This window comes from Sprattus sprattus (genome assembly GCF_963457725.1).
Source record: "Sprattus sprattus genome assembly, chromosome: 7".
Lineage (NCBI taxonomy): Eukaryota > Metazoa > Chordata > Actinopteri > Clupeiformes > Clupeidae > Sprattus > Sprattus sprattus.
This window is the reverse complement of record NC_137926.1, coordinates 12,631,664-12,656,866: the sequence shown is the minus strand read 5'-3', so window position 1 is coordinate 12,656,866 and position 25,203 is coordinate 12,631,664. Positions and strand designations below refer to the sequence as shown.

The 25,203-nt window shown below is 39.8% G+C and overlaps 2 protein-coding genes across 2 annotated transcripts; one reads left to right on the top strand and one right to left on the bottom strand.

The window, feature by feature from the left end:
* Nucleotides 1-37: 37 nt before the first annotated feature.
* Nucleotides 38-5,366, top strand: hal (histidine ammonia-lyase; the record flags this gene model as incomplete). The annotated part of the gene is made up of 20 exons (XM_080842411.1): nt 38-284; nt 670-730; nt 934-961; nt 1,084-1,158; nt 1,248-1,320; nt 1,445-1,511; nt 1,603-1,640; nt 1,889-2,014; nt 2,117-2,256; nt 2,706-2,753; nt 2,942-3,089; nt 3,276-3,371; nt 3,471-3,529; nt 3,612-3,692; nt 3,878-3,943; nt 4,051-4,216; nt 4,336-4,470; nt 4,711-4,819; nt 4,954-5,023; nt 5,235-5,366. The coding sequence occupies 20 exons, from the start codon at nt 38-40 to the stop codon at nt 5,364-5,366; spliced, it is 1,965 nt and encodes a 654-aa protein (XP_080698537.1).
* Nucleotides 5,367-15,303: 9,937 nt separating this feature from the next.
* Nucleotides 15,304-22,068, bottom strand: LOC308367695 (methionine aminopeptidase 2-like). The gene is made up of 11 exons (XM_080841678.1): nt 21,889-22,068; nt 20,700-20,804; nt 20,313-20,372; nt 19,796-19,898; nt 19,143-19,304; nt 18,788-18,969; nt 18,584-18,678; nt 18,360-18,456; nt 18,157-18,260; nt 16,369-16,484; nt 15,304-16,120 (listed from the first exon to the last, which is right to left on the bottom strand). The coding sequence occupies exons 1-11, from the start codon at nt 22,040-22,042 to the stop codon at nt 15,868-15,870; spliced, it is 1,431 nt and encodes a 476-aa protein (XP_080697804.1). The 5' UTR covers nt 22,043-22,068; the 3' UTR covers nt 15,304-15,867.
* Between the last annotated feature and the right edge of the window lie 3,135 nt (nt 22,069-25,203).

The window sequence follows — 25,203 nt, the reverse complement described above, 5'->3', positions numbered from 1 at the left end:
CTCTCAGCATCAGAAGAAGCTTACTATCAGAGCCAGAATGCCTCGTTTTACTGTGCACATTCGGGATGAATGGTTGACAGTGCCATGTAGAGACACCACATGTACAATACAGTGGTTGGGAGTCGAGGCTTTGAAACGGTACATGAAGAACAAGCCTGATAATGGAGGATTTAAGACGACTAAAGACTTTAGCTTTATTGTGAGGAGGTGTCAAGGTCATGGGCTGTTGGATTCGGATGATACTATTGAGGATGTTCTTGAGGATAATGACTTTGTTGAACTTGGTAAAGTGCATACATTGGAGCTTTTATGTATAAGAATGGAATGCGTAAACAATATTGTTTTTCTTGTGTTAAAGCGATATTTCATAAAAACTGAACTTTATACTCCATAATTTACTTAACTTCATGTCAGTAGGCTTATACACTTGAAAAGGTGGTGACCCTTATCTACCATTTTGGCAGATTCTGTGACGTTCTGTTCAATAGTTATTGTTTTATTTTAAGATTTTGAGGTTTTGTGATATTTTGTTTCGTTATTTGTGTTACACACGAACAGCCGACAGTAGGAGTTATCGCTGACATGAGTAGATAACACCATGCTTTCAATGTGCATACAGTTGAATAGCAATGTATAAGCAACATCATAATGTGGGAAATGTCTTCACAGCCATTGAAGGAGATTGTATGTCCCCTGACTTCATCCAGTTTCAGCCAGAAGTATCACATCTGTATCCTTGTTGGGCATTAGAGGCTTTAAAAAAGAGAATTTGTTGGTTGGTTTGGTAATATTTATTTTGTTAGATCATAATGCATGCAGAGACACATATAATATACATATAACATATCCTGTAAATATGAAATCATTTTGATTTCTTTCCTGTGTCATTGGATGTCTGGTTTTGTTGTTGCTTTCTTTAATAATACCTGACAGAACAGCTGTGTACAGAGAGACTAACGATGTGAGTATGCGAAGAATTCAGCTTTTAGCTTTTAGTTGTTTGCTTTGTTAACCTTTAACTGATGGACACTGGTGAAAAAGTGCTGAATGTTCGAATGGTGATTTTTCTTTGTTTCTATGCAGTACCTGTCTCTAGATGGTAACAGCTTAAGCTCTACAGATCTGGTTAATTTGGGGAAAGGACTCTACAAGATCAAGGTAAAGATCACTGTTTGATCAATTTTTCTCATTTCTAGTTACTTAGTTGGGTGTTGCATTTTACCAATGTGTTACCCTCATTTACTCAGTTGACCCCAGAAGCAGAACACAAAGTTCTGCAAGCAAGAGAGCTGTTGGACACAATTGTTAAGGAGAACAGAGGTAGGTGTTTTTTATATTTAGACATAAGCCCAAAAGACTTTTGTGAAATAAACATATCAAAGATGGTATATACTGGTATGTGATTTCTGCCAAATAGTAATAAACGTGTGTCTTTTCTGTTCAGTTGTGTATGGGATAACAACTGGTTTTGGGAAATTTGCACGCACCGTCATCCCCGTCAGCAAACTTGAGTACGTACTTTTATGTCACACATTGATTTCATTATGTGTACAGTGTGTGGAATTATTTGCATTTAAACATATGTCATTCTTTTACCTATAGGGAACTACAAGTAAATCTTGTGCGATCACACTCTGCTGGTATGTAAATCATGCAGTCAAGTTTATTTACAATTTGTATTTTAGATGCTGTATGTTAATCACTCTACAGAAAGACACCACAGTTCTAACTTACTGTTTGATATTGGTGACATAAGGTTTGACATTAGACATTAATTATAAATCTTAATGATTACATTTTATAAATTATAAATCTTAAACATTAATTTGACAATAATCAAAAGTGACTGTAATTATTATGGACCTGAAGAACCGTTTTATGACATTAGGTGTGGGGAGTCCACTGAGCCCAGAGAGGACACGCATGCTGCTTGCTCTCAGAATCAATGTCTTGGCAAAAGGATACAGCGGGATCGGTCCGGATACTCTCCATTCCATGATTCAGGCTTTCAATGGTGAGTGAAGACCAAGATTCCAACATGAAATGGCGCTTTCAAGAGCTTTTTTCCTGACATCTATTGCCAACTACGGCATCTGACGTGTATGTTTTGTTTCAGCGTCTTGCCTGCCGTTTGTTCCTGAAAAGGGTACAGTTGGTGCAAGTGGAGACCTTGCTCCTCTATCCCATTTGGCTTTAGGCCTTATGGGAGAAGGAAAGATGTGGTCTCCCAAAAGCGGATGGGCTGATGCTAAATATGTAAGTGGAAAAGTATTTCAATAATGTCATATTTCTCAATATTGCAGTGTATGTTGCCAAAATATGTACATTAGAAGTGTTAGAACACTCCAGCTTGCCATCAGGTTTTGATATTATATGCTCATACTTTTTAGAGAATAAACCCAAAAAGTTTACATGTACAACTTTATAGAAAATAAACAAAAAAAATACTCAGTAGTTTGAAATTATATATATATATAAAATCATATATATGATTTATATGATTTAAAATGTACCAGGGTAGATCAAGATCCAGATCGTAGATTCAGATGTTTGAATGATGTAGAAGGAAAAAAGAATATTGGTACAAAGAAAAGGTTCTTGAGATATATGTACACTTGTGTTGTTTGTGTGCACTAGACTCGACCATAGGCCAGATCTTTCAAATTCTTGTTTAACCTGTAAACCTTTGCTAAAAATCTACTTAGGTACTTCAAGCTCATGGACTAAAGTCTATATCACTGAAGCCAAAAGAGGTATGTTTACTACCGCCCCCCCTCCCCCGCCCACTTTTCATCATGACATATTACTCACCAATAAAACAATGTTGTACAAGATGCGACTAAAGACTAATGAAGATCTAAAGCTGAAGCTGATTTTAATCTTGAGAACAGACTAGATTTAAAACATTTTTGTATGGTAAAGGTTTCTCTCCTTCCCAAAGGGTCTAGCACTCATTAATGGAACCCAGATGATCACGTCCCTTGGGGCGGAGGCTGTGGAGAGGGCAGAGGCCATTGCCAGACAGGCTGATATCATCGCTGCCCTCACACTGGAGGTTTTGAAAGGAACCACCAAGGCCTTTGACAGTGGTGAGCAGGAACCTCTATCTAAAATGTCATCTGATCACTGTCAAAAAGTCAGAAATATTTACTTTTTAGGTTAACAAACGTCATTGTCATTAAACATAACTAAATCTACAGAAAGAAAACCGATATAAAATGAATGTGTCATCTACACTGAATACATGAGCCCTTTTTTCCCATCTTGTATCTCAGACATCCACAAGCTGCGGCCCCATCCAGGACAAACTCTGGTGGCTTCACGTTTCCGCTCTCTGCTGGACTCGGACCACCATCCCTCTGAGATTGCAGGTAGGCCAGCACTGGTGTGTGGATGACAGAGAAGTCTTTGTGTGTGGGTTGTGGCTGTATTTTCCGTACCATCATGTAAAACTATCTACTTTCTCCTAGAGTCTCATCGATTCTGTGACAGAGTCCAGGATGCATACACTATGCGTTGTTGTCCACAGGTAAGACAAACAATTATGGAATACTGCCCTATATACTGTTGACCAATAACATCATTTCAACAGTTATTATACTTTTCCGCAGGTTCATGGTGTTGTGAATGACACCATTTCCTTTGTCAAGAACATTATCAATACAGAAATCAACAGTGCTACTGACAACCCTGTATCCTTTCCATTTTTACAGAAATATATACATCCAATGAGGATGAGTACCATGATATAGGTGTATATAGATGTACAGTATGTAGAGTATTATAATGAGGTAATAGAGTGCAAGTTGTATATATCCATACCAGCATCTCAGTTCTCCACCCCCTGCTACAATGTTTCTTATGAGAACTATTTCAGATGGTATTTGCCGAGAGAGGGGAGACCATCTCCGGTGGAAATTTCCATGGAGAGTATCCAGCAAAGGTGAACGGTCCTTCGAACAGACCAATACACACTTACATGTTTTAAGCACATTAAACTTGTATGTGAAGAAATTAATTCATGAGCTGTCATGTCCTCCATTCTTGTAGGCTCTGGACTACTTGGCAATCGGCGTGCATGAGCTAGCCTCAATCAGCGAGCGAAGGACTGAGCGCTTGTGTAACCCCTCTCTCAGTGAGCTTCCCGCCTTCCTGGTCAGCGAGGGTGGCCTCAACTCAGGGTTCATGATTGCACATTGCACCGCCGCTTCCCTCGGTCAGTGGCCAATTATTTGCAGTGTGTGTGTCAGTGTCTGGACACTCTTTTAACACGCTCAAAACAGCCGTGGCCTGTCTGCTGAAGTGCTCTGTCTCTTTCCCCCACCCTCCTCACAGTTTCAGAGAACAAGGTCCTGTGTCACCCGTCGTCTGTGGACTCGCTGTCAACTAGTGCTGCCACAGAGGACCACGTGTCCATGGGTGGCTGGGCTGCCAGGAAAGCCCTGCGGGTGGTGGAAAACGTAGAGCAAGGTGCTACATCTTTAGGGACCAACAAGGGCAAAATATCGAATGAACTGTGGTGCACGCAAAACAAAAATCACACACATAAACATGTTCACAGGTTGCATAGAAAATAAACACCAAGATTTTAGATAATCAGTAAGGACATGTTTTACTGAATTGCATTCCACACAGAGAAATGAACTGCTTTTTATGTGTAGACCCGTCAGCACTATTCTCATAGCCCTGAATCTCTCCCCTGCTCTACAGTGCTTGCCATTGAGTTACTTGCAGCCTGCCAGGGTATTGAGTTTCTCCGCCCCCTGCGAACCACCACACCATTGGAGAAGGTCTACGACCTTGTGCGCAGCAAAGTCAAGTAAGTCAAACAGTGGCCCCCAGCAGTCGGAATTGTCATATTCTGGGGTATGGAACAACTGGGTTAATGGCTAACTCGTGCTGCTCTCCGTTTACTCCCTCTTCCTCTTTTCTTCAATGTCTGTCTGCTTTTAGGCCCTGGATAAAAGACAGATTCATGGCTCCTGACATTGAGGCTTGCCACCGGCTCCTGCTTGATCAGAAGGCAATATCTACTTTATTACACTATGGTCTACTCAGAATGAAGAAAACATTCTGTCATGTACCAAATTGAAGTTGCATAGAGTGATGCCTCTTCCTTTTCATGACTTTCCGTGAAATGTATTCAGTGATATGAAATAATGAGTAAAGTTTTGTGAAAAGAAAACATAAATATAGTTAACAGCTTAAAAAACATTTATATCTCTCCCATTTAGGTATGGCAAATGGCTCAACCATACATTGACAAGTATCACATGGAACACATCCCAGAGTCTCGACCCACCTCACCAACCGCCTTTTCCTTGGAATCCCCTGCATCCCCGAGAAAGCGAGTCCGTCATGAGTGACAAGATACTAGCCCTGTTTCTTTTCAATACCATTATTAAAATATGGAACTGGAAGATGCTAAATTGTTAAAGCAGCACAATATTCTATGTTAGCAGTGATTCTGGAATGGTAACTATGTGTAGTAACTGCAAGGTGCTTAACTGTTTTCTTGGTGATAATTTAATGATTTAAAATTAGGAATGAGAAATCTATGTTCAAGTATGGAGGGGGTGGGTCTGAGACGCCAGACACCACATTTGAGCATTCTGGAGGTGTCGTGGGCTTCGGAACACTGAGGAAGGAAGGTTGAAGGCCTGCTTGAAAACCCCAGTGAAATGCTAACGAAGGCAGCTATGTTGATGTTGTAACCAGCTGCCCAGGTGTTATGGTTGGGCAGTTGTCATACTGGTTAGGTTACTGGCTATGAGTATTTGCATGTGACCGTGAGAGGATTGGTCACTGTGGAAAGTCCACAACCGATATCACAAGGAATTTAACCTCTATTCCTATGTATAACAAAAATAAAATCACCTTTGATCCACATGAATTTGGAGGCCTGGGGTTTTTCTTCCATTGCCATGGGCTATTGTTTTCAACAACTGTATTTTCTGATATAGCATAGCTTTTGACTTATGATCAGACAGTTTAACAAAAGAGGATTAGATTGTTTCAAACCAACCTCAGGGACAAATGAATCCCACTTAACACAAATGTATAAACAAGTTTGCAGTTTTATCTGGAAGTGTTCTTGGTCTTCCAGATCATGCCTTGATTTCCACTGTTACCCTTAACAGCCATCTCAGTCTGGAAAAAGTGCTTTGATATCTTTTAAAGCATAACATAGCATGCATAACATACGCATAGCCGATAACTTCAGAGTTCCGGTTTCAATAATTGACAACAACGCATTGAAGTCACAGGGTCCTAGTTGTAGTATAACACCGAATGTTTTTTTCCTACTTGCATTTGGTGGGTTGTCAGGACCTTATGTGAAGCCCTGCATATATTCTTACAGACAGATACATATAAGGTAAGTGTAACACTGCAATATGTAATACATTGACATATCCGCGTTCTGACTCCTTTTTCTATGTTATGTCGTGTGTATGTCTTTGTCAGTGATGTGTCTAACAAAAGGTGTGTTAGTGTGTTTGGGGTGTTGTTTGCCTCACCCAAAAATGTGATCACCAGCTGCCAATGATACATAATCCTGTAATAACCCCTTTTTTCCCAGTAAATTTCAATTGACAAGCTGTTAAAACAAAGATTTCTAAAACAAAGCACTATGCAGTTTGTTTTGTCTGTTTCCACAGGTCTGCAGAATTTAACACATCAGGCCTCAATGAGCAACTTCAGCATACAGATATCCTTCACCTGAAGACTGGCAGCTATCACTGCCTGCCATCACCAGACAATTAATTTCTCACTAAATGAAGGGTTTAAAAAGAAGCAACATCAGTGTAAAATATAATAACAATAAACCTGTACACTCATTTTCTTTTAATGTTGCCTATGGAAAGTCTCTTTTTCTTAATTCACATGCCGTTTTTTCAGGAATTAAATCAATTGACACCTAAAAATCTCAGAGGTAAACCTGTGCATTTGCAAAATATGAAGGCCAAATTCTGCTGTTATTTTTTGCTACGATAATGTCAGCTAAATTACATGAAATCAAAGATTTCAATGTGTATCAGAGAAAGAAAACAAAATGTGTGTTGATGATAAACCTATTTCAAGTAAACCAAGCATTTTTACACTCAAGACTTGCATTGTTGGCAAGCATCCTATTTGGACCTTTGGATTTTATTTAATTATGATGATCTGGCTGATGATTTCAAATACTTAGACTTCGCCGATCCACATGAAATTTGCAATGATTGTAGCCCCAAATGGTTTGCTTCCATAGGTGATGTGCCCCTTCATGGTAGCGCCCCCTGAAGTGCGGTAGGCCTGAAGCATTTTTTGGAAAAAGCTGGACAGTTTTTTGGGCAAGTTGGCCTCAAGGAGGCGCATTACCCTGGTTCAGAGCCATAGAAAACATGGCTCTGCCCTGGTTCAATACAAATCATTTGTGGAGTGACGCCATCTAGTGAATGATGTCAAAGCCAAAGCCACTTCACCAGCTAATATCTTATGATGTAAAAGTTCCACCACATTCTTTGGATGCATGCCATAATTTCGTGAAAGTCGTCCATAGGGCGTGCTACAACTGACACATTTATATATCTCAAGAACTCTAAGCTTGAGTTTTGTAATTTGGCATGCTAATTCTTGGCTATATTTGCTCACATCTCCTGAAGTTCCATTTAGCTTGCTCAACAAAATAGTCGCCAATGGCCAATCAAAATTCAGCAGCAAATGCATGCCTGTATGAATAGCCAACCTTTTTGTTTGATATTTTGTGGGCTCATTCATAATTGCACTTTCAAGCTATTAAAAAAAAAAAGTAATTTTAAATTCAGTCATTACGTTAAATCAGTCGATACGTTAAAGCCTCAGCCTGATTTTTCCCGGCATGACCTCACTCTCTGATTGGCTAATGCGCAGTCATGCCATCCGTGTATTGCTCTCCTCGCGTCAATACGGATCTGTATTGCCCTCTGACGAAATCAAAATGAGCATCTGGCAGGGAAATCTTTGGTAATTTTGAAAAAGTTACTGTAAGAATGAAATGTATATAATTTTTGGATGACACGAAACTTGGTGTATAGACTCAGGACCCATTCTTGAGGTGGTGCAAAAATATTGCCTCATATATGAATTTTTTTTGTCAAAAGGTAAAGTAAACAATTCAACGTCAAAATCTTTTAAATTTTCTGCCAACATTGGATGTGTCACAGTGTTTAAAGTATTACATTGCACACACGCACGTGTACACAAATAACCTTAAAGTGCTTGGACATTTGTTAGACACTTTGTTACCAAATACACCAAATACATCTATCTATGTATGTCATACCTCCCAGATATGATCCCTAGCTCCTTGTAGGCAGTTCCCTATGTAACGGAATTTTACTTCGCAGGTCACTCGAGACGTATCCATGGTAACCTAGAATAGTTGATACCAGAGAGTAAAGTTTGATTCCTACACTAGCTAGCGTCAGCTGACAGTTATACAAAAGAAGGCAAACTTGATATTGTAATTTTTGTAAGTATTTACAAAGCTGTACTATTTTGTTTTATTTACTCAAGAGAAAAATATAATGTATGTGAGTAAGTTATGCTAGCTGACGGCTAAGTAATTATGCTGAAACATTTCGCTAGCCAGATTGGCTCTCAGGCTAATTCTTAGCTCGCTAGGGATAGCTAGCTAACAATGCAATTGAATTTTATCTATATGGCTAACATTGCTATACATACATTTGTTTTCTCTTTTTTTCACCACACTTACCTAAATATTGATTTTGAAACACTATGGAGAAGGAAAGAAGTGCCCCACTGGTTGTTCCTGTAATGGAAAAAGGTATGAGCATGTTCCTTGTCAACATTTACATCTTCACCAGAAGTCACTAGTCATTTGCTATTAAATGTAGCTTAGCAAGTAATCCATGACTGAAAAAAACACACTATGAAGTTTTGTTTGTTTGTTTGTTTGCAATTGTCAGCAATGAAGGGGGAAACTGTAAAAATACCGAAAGACCATGAACATCTCTTAAGAAGGAGGTACAACCTTGAAGGTAGGCAAACAATCTTAATGGCCTTTTAAAACAAGTTAAAGTGAGCACACATGATATTTTCACGTTGTTGAAAGTGAAATGTTTGGCCATGAATACAATTGAAACAGTTCTCCTTCTTTTGTTTTTCAGTGGAAATTGAGGAGGATGGCTTAATGGCTTGGGTTAAGTCAAGAAATTACATAGGTAAGAGGCCTTCCTTCACATGGCCCATTCGTCACAAGTGTAAGCTTTAAATATTGAAATAAATTAAATTGAGATTTTTTTCTTTTTGATATTGTACTCCGTGCAGATGAGATCAGAAAGCCTCAAAATCCATTTGTTGTTCCCCCGGATATTGATATATTCAAACTAAGAGCAGCAGAAAACCTTGTCAAACAGCAAGTACTGAATTTTCTCCCTTTAAATCTTTTCCCTCTTAGCAGTCAGTAGAAATGTCTGTTCAGTCCAGCATGGAAACTACATACAGTATCAATCAGCTTTCTCCTTTTCTACCACTTTCTCTTATGTCCTCAAAGCATTTTAACACTTTGGCTTTGAGTACATGAATAGCAGGGTAGATTCATTAAAGATTAATGAAAGTTTTGCTTTACTTGGTTCTGCTGTCTAAATAACCGTCTCTTGCACAGCATAAATAGCATATCTCTTAATGTTTAGAATGTCTAGTTTCATACAGAATGCATACACTAGCATACACCTGAAACTATGTATGGTCCTGTTTCTTTTGTACACAGACAAAGAATTTCTGAAGTGTCATGACTGACAACGTTTATGACCACATCAGGGTTGTCATAGTTAATGAAAACTAAGATAAAAACTAAAACTAGCAGTGAAAAAAATACATAGTTAACTGAGATAAAAAATACACTACAGTTTTCAAAAATAAGAAAACTAAATAAAAACTACAACAAACAAGGCAACATGCACTATAACACAATAGAATTGCAGGTGAATTCAACTTTCTGTAAGTCTTCCCCCTCAATTGGTTTTGCATGATTACTTTGCAGCAGTACCACCGCTACAGACTAGCCTGGATACCAGACCGAACTTAGACCCGCACAACATTTGAGGTCTGGAAGTTCGGTGTGGCACTGCTCCGTTGGGGAGAAATGATCAGAACATGGCTGCCGCTGGGGAGCTAAAATGTGGAGATTCGAGTCTGTTTTAGAAGACATTGACAGTGCATACATTTTGAAAGAGGAACAGAGAAACGTGATCAAGGCATTTGTCCATCGAAAAGATGTTTTTGCCAGCGTCCTTCCTTCGGGATTCGGTAAAGGTTTAATGTATCAGCTGGCCCTGATGGTCTACGCTGTGGTCATACTACGTTGCTCTGATTGGTTCTAGGTATATCCAATTGAGCGAAGCGGCATTTTTTTTTCTGATTCGGTTGAAACACGCCCCATAATCACAGCCCAATGGAGCAGTATCAGACTCATATTCTGACTAGAATTATGAGTATGACATTGTCAGGCTAACTACTGACAGGATGCTATAAAATATCAACAATCTACCATTAGCATCAGGATTGCAGCTCGGACTGTTAAGACATTTGACTTTCCTTTACACGCCATTTCAGCTTCAGAAGAAGGCATTTAGAAGTTCAAAAAATATTCGCAAATTATTCACTTGGTTGATTTGGAATGTTTATGTTTAGAGTTAGAATGTCTTATGTTGGACACCTAAAATCAAGGTTTAATTAATTTTTAGTTTGGATGCTCATCTGAGTCAAACAATAACAATACATATGTTGTTTTTTAGGAGAAAGTATTTCTAAGGAGACAGCCTATTCATGAGAAGACCACCATCCTGTCACGTCGCAGATGTCGCTCCGCCCCAATACGGGAGGACAGAGAGACCCCAGAACTTGAAACACCAAAAACCATAAAAGATAAAGCCCTATGGACAACAGTTATCGCAAACGGCAAGAATGATCTGATATCGAGTTGTGGAAAACTGTGAAAGTGTGCAGTTTGTGTTTTCAAAGATCACGTCTCGAAATAGCATACCCTGTTCATCACACTGTTCTGTGTGTTCATTCCCATTCGAACAGGCCGTCGGAAAGACAGGGAAAGCCTAGAGGATTATAAGGCTAAACAGAAAGAGATGTTCATGGTCCAAGTAAGCCTGAGGAGATGTAATGTAATGTAATGGTGGCACATACTCTCCCTTGTACATTGCTTTGGATCTGCTGAATGACTAAATATAAATGTAAACGTAAACGCAATGGTATCTCCTTCACAGTATTCATTGGCAGTCAAAACAGAAGCCATTCGAAAACTAAAGAGGGACTCACAGCAGGCGCAGCGCCAAATCCGAAAGGCAGAGAATGATCTAGAGGAAGACGCTGTGGCCTTTGAGGAATTCCTCAAGATAAATGATCAGAATTCTGTGGAAGCTGTCAAACTGTCAGTATTTCTGTTATTATTCCTCCATGCCATAACACCATTTCAGGTGACCATTTTATTTATTTTTTTAATTATAATTTGTGCATTCTAGGGCAGAGAGGGAAACTCTGGCTAAATTGGAGAAAACTGCAGAGATTAAAAAACTCATGTCAGAAATGATGCTCGTCAGAAGGTATGTGTGCACATATTGTTCAATTACTGTATATTTTGCAAGGCTTATTAAATAAAATGCAGTGCAAGTGGTGCTAGATCCAACTTGTGACATTTTCAACATTCTCGCTCTCATTTCCTCTGGTTAGACTCGTTTCCCTGTGTTCTTGAATTAAAAGCTTGGTAAAAATGAATTAGTTAGCTATGTGGAATGACCATACAGCTGCCATGTAATTATCTTAACATGTCACCATTCTTGCCGCAGAATTGATTCTTCTTGATATTGCAGGATTGTGATTTAAGTGGTCGAGTATGTTTTTCTGCTTTTTGGTACGCTTTGAAGATTGTTTTCTTGCTGTTTTCAAAGGCTAAGCATGATGTTCTGCAGTTTAGTTTAACGTGGCCTAAGATAACAGACCTTTCCTTTAAAAAAAAGTATAATATGATAATAAAATAAAAAATATCAGAAAGACAAAAAAATAGAAAGAAAGGTTACATACAGTGGGTTTGTCTAAAAACTGCTGTTATGTTTATCTGCCAGTGACATTTCGAGGAACCAGGAGATACTAAATGAGTATCGAACATATAGAAAGTTCCTTACAGCTGTGGCTCCCCCTGAGTGGAGAGAGGAACTAAAGCAGAACCGAGAGGAAAAGAGACGGGTGAAGTTAATGGAAGGAAAAGATAAGACCGTTTTTGAACTTTCGCCATCTTTGAAAGGTTGTCCTAGTAATAATCTATGTATTAGACCTAAATGCATCATTGATTAATGGTTCAATTATTTTCATTTGTGCTTGTTTTTATTTTATCGTGCAGGTGATAAGCGACCAAGCATTGCTGTTGCAAGACAAAAGTTGTTGAAGACTGTGCCTTTGAGACATCCCGCTAATATGTGAGCATTTGCCACGTTTCGTTATAGACTGGTGTATATAAATGGCTTGTTTGTGATTTTGTCTTTGCATATATGTGAAAATATCTTTCTCTAACAATGCAGAGGAAAACCATCTGTGCAAGGGAGAAAAAAATCCATTCCAGAAATACCTGTTGGACACAAAGATGTATCTGATGTATCTGTCAGCGATGAGGTTGTTTTTTCCTTTTTCTACAAGGCATATCTTTAATAGAAGAGGCAATGCAGAGATGCAATGCTTGATATACAGGCTACACCACTACCTTTTGTCTTAACCATGTATCCAGAGACATACAAGCACATTTTGTCAAGATTTGCATTTTTATGTCTCTGACAATAAGCTATTTATTTGGGCAGTTCACCCTAATGAATGCCTGAAAATTATTCTTGTAGATATAGATGCTATGTTTCAATTACCAGGAGTAATGTGTGGAGGGCCAGATCAGGTCCTGTACTGAAGAAACTGCAATTTACTGCAGTCTGACTGACTGATTGTCTTGATTATTTCCAGGAGCCAGAGATCTACTTCACAGACCCCCAAACCATGCTGAATATCCTGACTGATTTGGAGGAACAAAATTTCAACTACATCAAGAATTTTCAGGAGACAGAGGAGACAATGGAAGAGATTCAGTGTAAACTTGTAAAGATACAGAAGAAAAAGTAAGTGTACTCAGTTGACCAATCATTATAAGGGGACTTTCATTTTGATGTAACACAGGAAACCGCTTTTGAACAAGACTACTCTCCTCACTTTAACTGTATCTGTCATCACTAAGGAAAACTCAGACGCAGGTACTCAGGAAACAGATTGAAATTATTCAGGCTACCATTGTTAGGGAAAAGGAGAAGGCCCGCGAGTTAGAACTCAAGTCAAGAATCTTCTCTTTCGGGGAGTTCAGAGCTGATAAACAGGTTACTATTTCTGTCCAGAAAACAAAACAATATAGATGTTAAATGCCAAATTAAAAAGTTCTGATGCCACCGTGTAAAGGAATCTGACAGAAGATCTGTTTTATGCCCTCTCACAGGCTGCTATGCTAAATCAACTTCATAAGAAAGTGCAGGATGTCTACAGAACCTGTGTTGGTGATGCAGGTTTTAAAATCAGCACAGTGCAAATGCTTACCAGCATAGAGAACAAAATGGTTGAGACAATGGATGGACTTGAGCTCCAGCCACAAGACAAGGTGAAAATGTTTAAGGCCTCTCGAGAAAAGGAGACAAGAAAGAGGTAACCCATTATTCCGAGTAATGCTGTTATTTACCTATGCTCTTAGTTGTACTTGGCTACTAGCTTCTGATTTGTGTCTGTTGAGACCACACACATATTTCAAGGTGAGAGAATAATTTTTTATCAAATAAGGTTTTCCTTTGTTGTCCACCTTTAATCAAGACAAAGGGAAGAGAAGGTCAAACTAAAACAACAGCACCAGGAGGACAGAATGAGAGTAAACCTGGAGAGAGCCACAAGGGTTGCCAAAAAATCGGTTTGTATTTTTCACTTTAAAATGTACATCTTTCAGCAGATTGAACCGCATTAGAGGTTCAAACCATCAGTACACCAATTCTTGTTTTTACACTCAATGAATTCAAGCGACTATAAGGGGAGTTATTTTTGCTATTTTCTGACATCTTTAGGCTGGTAGAAAACTGATGGCACGGTCTGAGCCCCCTGCTATCAAGAAAAACGATAAAATTAATATGCTGTCAGCGAAAGAGGAGGATTTCTTGTATTTCTTTACTTAATTTCCAACATGCAAAGAGCATGGAAGCATAGTAACTTTGTATATTGGACATCAACGAGATGCATCTTAACTTATCCAAGTAAGACATTTTTAAGTAATAGTGCAGTTAACTGCAATGTCATATGTTGAGTCTGGCTTGATTTGTTGTTGATTACACAAGAGCTGTTTTTTCTTTTTTTTAATGTAGTAAAAAACTAGACATATTCAGAAACTGTTATTGTTAAGTATTAAAAAGCTCTAACTTGCAGTTTACTACTGTGTTTAATTGATTGCCAGTACGATTTGTTCATATAACCAGCATTTCTTTGCCATGTCACTCCCATATCTATTTGATTTAGTGGGGTTAATGCAATTGCAAGAAAAAAAGTTTTTTATGCCTTTCCAATGTGTTTTTATTTATCAGACATGAACCGAAAAGTGTTTACACACAACCAGATGTATGCAAAGACGCTCCTACTGAGGCCTCCACCATATTTCACAGCTTTAGAAGGGTGAATTCTCCATAACCAATGACTAAAACAACAGAAGTACGTTTTTGGGCGTTAACCATAATAGCAGTATTCTAAAACAGGTTTTGTTAGTTATGTTGGGTAAAATAGCCAGGTTAGTCCTAAATTTAACTAACTGGAGAATTTAAGACAAGCCAGACACTAATAAGGCATTCCATCAGAGTAATGGACTAAAAAAATGTGAGAGAAATAAAGTCTTGTAAAAGTCATAGGGTTCAGGTGATCTTATTACTATTTAATAAGTTACGATTGACAAGATTAGGACTGAGGTAAAGATCATATGAAAGAGCACAACTTTTTCTATGTTCGTCAAGTAATATGATTTGGCGAAGGGAAATCCCACAGGGTTGACAAGCAGTTTCTTGGGACTGCAACATTCAATAACTATATTGATTTGCAAATAATGGAGTAATGTGCAATTTTGTCTGTCAAGCAACCCAAACCAGTGGCACATTACTGTCGTTTGCCTACCACCTAGTGGTCTTTTCGCAAATAATTTGTACCATAACAACACTTCTGCCCTTGGCACTTCTGACATAAAATCAACGGACACAAAAAGGCTTTCTTAAATGTTTTTATTACATGTGTTTTTCAAGTGACTCTAAAGAGTCAAACATCCACTGTCAACGAATCCAAACAGGATTTCTTACCGATGTAACGCCATTCAAAATGTAAACGCTACATTGTGCTTCCTTTGTGTTGTAGTCTAAAAATGTGTAGCCTTTCTTGGAACAGGTCATCAATATCCTGTTCAAAACCTAAGGTGTAAAGAAGTTTATTTATAACCTGAACCAACCCAGAAGGGAGGAAGCATCCTGGTATCTCTCAAAAGGCAAAAGAATGAAAATTGACAACGTTATCGCTAAGGTTCTGGTCATTGTCTCAAATCTGATGATTCAAACAGGCTGGTGCTGTGACATTAATCCTATTTCCCTCTGTCCACACTGGTTTGGGAAAAAGAAGCTGAAGCGGTTGAAATAACTCAAGAGGTTGTTATATGCATAATTGCTGCCAGCCAAAAGCGAGAGAAGAGTAGTATGTGACTTCCGTTTTACCTCATTTTGAGGGTGCGTAATACTTTTTCGTTTGTGGAGGTTCGCCTGGGGGCACATGCGGTCATGTTCAGTAATCGTCGCCGCGGCTGACCACCTCTTTGCAGGTGGGCCTGAGCAGGATTGTGTGCTCGAACTGGGCCGTGTAGCAGCCCTTGGTGTCGCACAGTGGCGGGTAGGGGTCGATAATGCCCAGGTCACACAGGTTCTTGAGCGCCATCAGGTACTTGCTCTCGCCGTGGCGGTCCAGCCAGCGGCGGCAGAAGGCTAGTGTGCCAAAGTTCTCGTTGATCACATTCAACAGATGCTTGGCTCTGGGGACTCTGTTGAAGATGTGAACAAGCACAGGCTTTAAAAGGGGGCGCCTCGACAGTTTGTCTATAACAGCAAAGCAGCTATGTTTATTTATTGAAGTTAGACTTTAATTGTTTTAACAGTTTTATTTCGGACCAGAAATCATCTTGGAACAAAGTTGCTCTACTAAGGGACTTGGGTTTCATGTGTGGGGTACTAAGAGTTAGAGGAAGAGATGGGAGGGATGGATAAATAGTCAAAAAGGGATTGCACCTACCTTATTGGCACATGCCCCACTTCAAAGTTTTTCATATAGTGGGAACACTCCATGTCATCATGGACCATCCCCTTTCCAGTGCTACCAAATGTTTCTATGGCATAGACTTCTCCTTCCTGTTGAGGGAATGAAAAATAAATCAAAGACAAATGACCCGCACTGAGCTGGAGTGCACTGCTGTTTACGAACACGATGCCCTGATATCGTACGAGTGTGCACACACAACTCGACATACAAACTTAAACGTATGTTAACTTAATGTCCCATAATGCATTTGACAGTGTACTTCTGAGAAAGTTTTGTTAGAATCACAAAAGAGTGCAATGACGTCACTGATCTAATGTCATAAACCTGGAGATTAAAATTATAACAACTATCTCGCCGCTGGGACCGTGCAACAATGCAGCCCAGACTGGGAGCAGCTCCACTGTCTGTTATTATAACAACATGTACCAAACCATAATTGGCCCGCTGCCAAGGCCCATATATTGTATAACACTGTATATCACTAACAAGCTTTTTAACTTGATGTTCACAAACAACAGAAGACTGACAAGACAGTCAAGTCAAGACAAAGCGTCATGCCGAAAAACAAGTAAGATGTTTTTATGATATATCTTCTTTTAATCAGGTAAATATAATTATTTATATAAATAAATATTCAGACGTGAATTCACTGACAGATGGTTCCAAAAACATGCTCCAACAGCACGCTCTTGCCTTAGACTCCTAACTGAGACTTCAGCTTCATGTAGGCCATTTTAGTGGTAAAACTTTTGAACAGTTCAAACTGTCTTTACACTAATATGAACTGTCTGCACCAAGCCTTGTGGCGAGCATAACCTCTTGTATAAACAGCCTTGTGGCAGGAGCTGATAGAGGATAGCTGACCCGATAATCCTTCCTGCCCCACCCATCTGTAACTTTAATAACCCCCATCTACTAAGAAGCACTCCCACGATCAGCTCGGAAAAAGCATTCGCTTAAGTGTTTTAATAAAGGAAGAGTAATTTAAAACCATTCAAAAACACTTTCAAATAGTACACTATCCCTTTAAAGACAAAGTGAGTGTGTATTTGATCTGTCTGACAAAAAAAAAAAAGAAAGAGGGTTGGTACAATTACATGGACCCTCACCACAGTGGGTCTACATCTGCAATGAAAGCTGAGTTGGGATCGCTGTAAACAGCTACATACAATTAACTTAAGTTAGAAGTACGGGCAACCTGACACTTTTTTGGGCGGTTCAGAGATGAGTTTCAATGCCACCTGAGGAGCCTGCTCAAAAGGCAATTTAAATTACAGAGTGTCTCTAAAACACTCAGGAGGGGTAACTGAGGATGCTGTGTTGCCCCACCTTTAAGCCAACTCCTCCTCAGATACACCCTATTTCCCCTGTTCATCCTCTCGTTATGATCATCACAGGCTTCATCTCTCAACCTAGGCATGGCACACGGCCTCGCAACAGGGGAATCACACTGTAAAAAGACTTCACTTGTCCTGTCTGTAACCTTTAAGGGGCGTGCTCAGACTGCTAATCCAAATGCTGGTGCCAGTGCATTAATAGCTGCAGGCAACAGCAACAATGACCCACATTTAGGCACATTGCAATTAAATCACCAAGCTGGTTGGACAGACAGGGATACTACTGCCGTAAGCATGATGCCAACATATTAGTTTCATGTTGTGGCAGGTTAAATATAGTATTTTACAGTACTGTCGTTTAGCTGGAAGGCACTAGGGAGATAGTTTCGTCTATCCTTACAAACAATTCCAGGACAGGACTTACCTCCATTCTAACTGCCTCTCCACCCTTGACAATTGGCACCGTTTTTCCAGCATGTATTCTGTATTGTCCGATGGAATGGCCATTGAGATTCCTGATTGGTTTTACTGTGAAACAGGTATAAAGGGATGAGAACTCAAAGGAAGTGTGTTTGAATTTTTAACTTTCAGCTAAATAAGAAGGAAATGATATGGAAGGCAAAATACCTTGGTATGTTTTTCCATCCAACTCTACTTCATAAGACTCCATAGTCTCTTGTATGGCTTCACCGATGTCACAAAGGCGGACATCAATACCTGCACACTGCAAAAACAGAGGAGAAATCGGTCATTCCACTGGATAACTGTTCAAACAAACACAAACTTTAACCATTTCACTGAATAGATACAACTCAAGCCGTTATGGGGTAGCCCATTGACTTCAAAAGTACCTTGATTCCAGTGTTTGTGGCATCCTTAACGGCCTCAAGTAACTTGTCATACTTTGGGTTAAAGGTGACAGTGAAGGCACAATCAATGATCCGACCTGTAACATACAAGACACGTTAAAATAATAAAATCTGAAGGCATGTCCTGATGAAAGCAGTGCTCCTTCACTTTTACCAGCAGGTTTTGGTGCCAGATGACTCACTTACCGTTAATGTGCGTGCCAAAGTCAATTTTGCAGACATCATCGTACTGAAGCACTGTAGGGTCGCCTGCATTGGGAGTGTAGTGTGCAGCGCAGTGGTTGAGGGAGCAGCCTGTGGGGAACGCCAGGCCAGCATTCAGACCATTCTCTTTGATCAGCTTCCTGGAGCAGTCCTCCAGTTTCTCACTGCCAGGAAAAAGATGCCAGCGAGAGACAGCGAGAAGGAGCACGCACGAACACACACACACAGATATTTTAAATGTTATTGATGGATAGAGAATACATTAATATGTCTTTCAGTTAGAACTACAACATATCAGAAACTTGTACAACTCCATAATATTAATGGGTAAACTGACCAGATGTCGATCATGGTCATCCCTGGCTTGATATAACTCTGCACGTATTGTCGGACCTGCCGGTGCGCCTCAGCAGCCTGCCGAAAATCACTCCACATGTCCTCATTGGCCACGTCCAGGACCCGCTTCTCTTCGCTGGTCATCCGCCATGCTGTGGTGCGGCTGGCATGGCAAGATAGAATTATGTGTAAATGGACGGATAGACAGATAGACAGGACCCGTGGACATCCACAGTGAAGCAATCAGATTTTTTTAAAAGGCCATCTGAAACAGATCTCTATTTTTAAAAACATTTTTCTATGTTTAGACTTTTTTTTTTTTTACACAAACACAGTTTTTATGATAAGTGTGTTCTTGTTAAAGTTAGCTTTGATTTGTTGACAAAAAAATTCAATTCAATTCAACATGCTTGCTAACCCTGTACTTTAATGTAAAGATCCGATAGTTTTGAGAGGCCAGCCTGTCGTTCCCCATTTATTGTACTGCAAATCTTACTTTCACAGCCTCATTTCAACATTTTTCCTTTTCCAAACCCGCTGAGAACAGATACAAATTTGACAAAGAAAGTCAAAATACTAATTTATACTACAAATATATTTCATATGGCAGTTAATAACACCCTGGGGAAGTACTTTTACAAGGGTCTCACTCACCCATCTTGTGTAATTGGGTATTCACATTCCTGTCCCTTTGGGAAAACACCAGTAGTGTAGAGTTCACAGATAGGAACTGATGGAGGATCTGTCTGCACCTTTGCTGTGAGAGAAACCAGACAAGTGCTAACATTTAATACCTTGCAACAAGTTGGTATCTTGCATAACTGACAATACAATGGGGACAAGCACCTTCTATGAGTGAAATATTGCAAAGAAATAGTTAACATGTGCATCAGGAGACAATTGAACTCTCATAAAATGCTACATGACACATGGACAAAAAACACCAGGACATATTTGTATCAAACAAACGTTTTGGTTGCATCAAACGGAGTTATTTTGCAAACAATGACAGACAACACGTTCCGTGGACCACAGTATTACTCAGGCGATACTGTAGGCCCCTTGACTCGACCATGTGCATAGTTGAAACAGAAATCTGACGCAAAAGAAAACAGCCACTCACTCTACCAAATGGGGCATGTCAGCCTCAATAAGCCATAACACTACTCACGTCCTTTCTTTTTCTTCTTCTTCTTTTTCTTCTTTCCTGCTGAATCAGCCTCTTCTCCATCTGTTAAAATGAGCACATTCAATGTCATTAAATTTGCTCACTGTAGCATGAATCAATGAAAACTGAAGGAAAGAGTAGCATGAAAGTGCTCAGCTAACACTATGGCTTTTTGCTTATCTAGAAAACTATTAGCAGTTATGGCCGCTATATAACATAAAAACATGGAAGATAGTGCATTTACATTACGCAGGCGCTTTTATCCAAAGAGATGTACAGAGGAGAAAACAATCAAGCTACCAGCAATACAGAGACCTACTGTTACAATAAATACTTCTTTACATAAGGAATAAAAAGTGTGGCACTGAAAAACTGTGGGAAGAGGCACACCTTCTTCTGCATCATCTTCCTTCTCCTGCAGGACTTGCTGCTCCAATTGTTTTGTCACCTTGCCCACACTGCTCGAGTCTCCATCGCCCTCTGCCTCGATGTTCTCTGTTTCAATGTCAAACACACATGCGTGCGCACACCCACCCACACACACACACGTTAAATGAGGCCATCTACAGCAGAGGTATCAAACCTTTCCCTGGTGGAGCGGATTAATATGCCATATCGGCATCTGGCATTTTAATGTCTCCAACTCTAACTGCACTGCAAATGGTAGGCTAGGCAGCAATAGATGAAATTCACCCAAACTAAGATTATTCCTCTTTCCTTCAGTGCAAAACAAATCCACCCACATAGAAGGGCCTGCCAATTGAAAACTCCACTTGAGCTGACAACAAGTAGAACCTGCCCTTTTTGTGACTCAGACAACACCATACACTGTGAAGAGATCATGCAGCTACAGAATCAGAAGTCAGAAGAGTAAGTATGTCATGTGTTATAGGGGCACAAATGAGTACATACTTGTGGAATACTGGATACATAGCATGCAATACTACATTAGGTTACACTGTTCCAATAGGATTTAATCAAGTGTTTGGAGAAGGTTAAGATTACTATTGATACGACCTGTTAAACCGGCAAAAGAAGCTCCTTTGAAAAAACAGTTTTATAACCTAGTAGCAAACGCCAAATACACTCACAAAAAAATAAATAAATTGCCCTTTCAAAAGCCAACGCACATAAGAGTTTGTGGAGAGCACATGAACGTACCATGTGCATGTAATTACAACGTCAGCAGTTGCTGTATATAGTTACCCAAGTTACATCTGAAAAAGTAGCGTTGGCTTAATGATGCAAGTTAACGCATGCACCTTAACAATACAACCACATTCCATCACATGGCTGGGTCGCAATGTTTAAACTGGATAGAAACGTTTCCTACTACGCCTTTAAAAGATACACACTGAGTATAGTCAAAGCTGCTATGGCCTTTAAAAGTTGTGTTTAAAAATCTTTTAGTTTCAATCTTGCAGTGCAAAAACAAACAACGTTACCCAATCATCAGACATTAGCTGACACTTCACGTTACTCTGGCCTGGCTTAGTTAGCTAGCTAACGGTAGTTAGCATTCTCAAAGCAGTTTACGAGCAGTCATACTGCGAGACAGTTTGAAAAAAATTATTCCAACCTGAGGCCGCTGACTTCTTCTTCTTCTTCTTTTTCTTTTTCTTAGCAGTTTCCTCAACGGGATCCGTCTCCTCTACCACATTGTTCACTGTTTCCCCATTAGCTACCGCCTCATGTTCGAGTTTTCCCTGCACCTGAAGTTCTGCGTCCGCCATGATTACTGGTGCGGCTGAGCAGGAGGCAGACGCATAGGCTGATGGGAGAACTCAGGCTGTAAAAAGGGGGTGTATCCCTCTAAATTGCGCGTGGAGGAAATACTCTTTGCGCACATAATGCGCAAACCATCAGGAGGCCTGCGCGTATGACCGTGTATGGAGACAGAGTGCAATCAAAATAACCCAGAGTAACAGTAATATTAGTAAATAAGCCTACTTCTATACCACACGACGCATATGCCCATTCCTAACGTCATAATTACAACTGACTATATTGCAGTCCCTTCTCAGTGTTGATACTGGTTTCTCCAAACTTTTTCTCTAACTGCATTCATTTCTGCCATGATTGCATGATGTGCACTAAACAATGCAGCTATCCTGTCCTGGGCCCTGTTCGGCGTACGACTGAAGCTAAGATAATTAATTTAGCTCGCAACTGGAGATTAACTAGCTCGCTAAATGAGAACAGGCCAAACCGGTCTGGCGACGGGCGCTAATTTATTTTAACCTCAAATTAATTTATCTCGTCAGCTAAATTGCGCGTGCACGTCTTGCTTCAAAAGGCAAGAAAGGTCGATCCCCAAAACCATGATTTTTTTGAAAGGTATAATGGTCTAAACTCAAAGAAAAAGACTATTTTTTTTTCTCCGATAACGCAGGATATGATCATGAACGCGTTATGAAGAATTCAAGACCATAATCATGTCAAAATTCAACACTCCCGTGGCTACCACAGCAATAAAAGAAACTGTCTATAAGAGCTATAATACGTCACATCTTCTCCCTCTTCGATATGGTACTATGGTGCAGCGGGTTAAGCTTCTGGCTTGCATGCTATAGATCACTGGTTCGACTCCCCTCACCCTCGTAAGAATTGTAGTTTTAAATCGCTTTGAAATAAACCGTCTGCTAAATGACTAAATGTGAATGTATTAATAAGAGATTCAATACATTTAAGCAATGAAAAGAAATTGTGACTATTTCTCTCTTCTTATCATGCACCCACCTCCACCATCATTCACTACCGCACAAACACTAGACACGTTTCCAAAACTAAACGTTTGCAATGATGTAAGTTAAAGTAGGTAAAACAACTTTAGCCAATATCTATTTGGGTTATGTGCTCAAATGTCCTGGGATCAAAGAAAACGTTAGTATTCATGTGCAAACTAAAAATCACGTCTCAGGCAGCCTGAGACGTGATTTTTAGTTTGCACATGAATACTAACGTTTACATGAAAGTTATTTCGGGTTTATCAACTGTATGTCTCAACTGTACTATCTACCACTGTCATATAATTATGAGTGCTTTGTTCTCCGCATCGCCGACATTACAAAAATGAAGGCTACCACTGGCAAGAAAGTGATGACATTCAATGTTTGACGGTGGTGTAGCCTATGCAATAAATGACTCGAGAAGGTCTTCTAAATTAATTATTCCTTGTCGGGTGGATCGGTAGCGCTCATACAAGAACTCATCATTATGGAAAAATGGATCTTCTTGGCGGTCGCAAAGAACTCTTCCTACGCTAATCAAACTGACTCCTTGTCAATGGGATCCCTCCTTTTGGCGTGGGTATGGCAAGTTTAGCCAGCTAAACTTTGCTTAGCCTGCCCTGGAGCAGGCTAAGGCTAAGCGATTAATTACCATGGAAATTGAGCAAAAGTTGCTTCGCCGAATCCGCTAAAGTGGTGTTGTCTTTTTTTAGCCTGGAGTTTAGCTCGCTAAACCGCTTAGCGAGTGACGCCGAATAGTACCCTGATGTTTGTTTCACATCATAACAAAGCTGTCTCCTCCTTTACAGCGGGATGAAATACAGCTCATGCACCACCCAACATATCATTATCCTTTAGGATGAAACATTATCATGGAAACTGGATGCCCACTATCATGTTTTTTTTGCACAATAAAGGCTGACAACAAAAAAGCACAGCTAGATGTTTTATGAGGAACAACTTAATGCAGTCTTTGCAAAGACATGCCATTTTTTCATATTAACGTAGAATTATTACAGACAGGAATATGCAAATCATCAAATCTATATGGGGCTGGGCCCTTCCTGGGTTTCTTGAGGGTTGTCTGGAAGTCTAAACCTCTAAAGGAGAGTTTCCTGTTCCCTCTGCTCAATGTTTCCTCGGCAAAAAATCTATGAGACCTGGGAATTGTCTTACACCATTACACAAGCGTGCCTTGGGCTACTTTTCACCCCTTATGACACTCTGGATGTTAAAGCAGGTTAGTTTTACACATTAAAATCTAATTACCTTGAACCCTTGTGCTGTATTATAATAACCAAATAATGCATTACCCTAATAAAATAAATCATATAGGATTTGCATAATCCTATTGACTCTTGATTCTGGGTATTCTGGTTTTGGGGTTTGGATAAGTACTTATAATGTGTCCTCACCTACCAAAATATGTGAAACGTAGCCTATCAAACCCCAAACTGACAGACAGCATGTAATGATAAAATGTCTTTATGTTGAAACGTGTCACTGCTGAGTGGAAATCTTGAGTAGCCATCAGAGGACAGAGTTGACTCAAATTACCACTTTTGTGTGTTTATGTGCTTTTTTATATCAGATTACTTGCTTATACTTTTTCTGACAGAAAGGTGGAAAGGTGCCAGAAAAACTGAAGCTGATAACTTCATAACAAACAGCATGCAAAGAGTATCAGTGTAGCAGGGTTAAATGTGTTTCCTTGTAATTCACCTCTAAAGTCTGTGTTTGTATTTTGACACACCTCTGTGGATCTGAGGTGTGGCGTGGGTGTGGCCACAGGGAATATCCAGGTTTGGGGATCTTAAGTTGGAGCTTTACCTGCTGCTCATTCTCTGGAATAGTAGTGCCCCAGTTTGAATGCTTGTGTACACTGTATATCAGCGACATAATGGATGAACAAAGGGGCGTACGGAGGAGCAAACTGCATTTGTGCAGTAATAAATACAAAATAAATCCTGAGAAAAGTTGGTCAGTTTCGCTGCAGGTTGTAGAAGTTGCTGCTGCCATGTTTATTAGGCATTGCCCTGACAGAGATCTTTCCTTGATGTTTCTAAGTAAGCCTCAGAGTAAGCAGACTTCCTGTGAAGTCCAGGCAACAACAGGATCTCAGCAATCCACTTATGCTATCACATCTGCAGGTGGGGCTGAGGTTT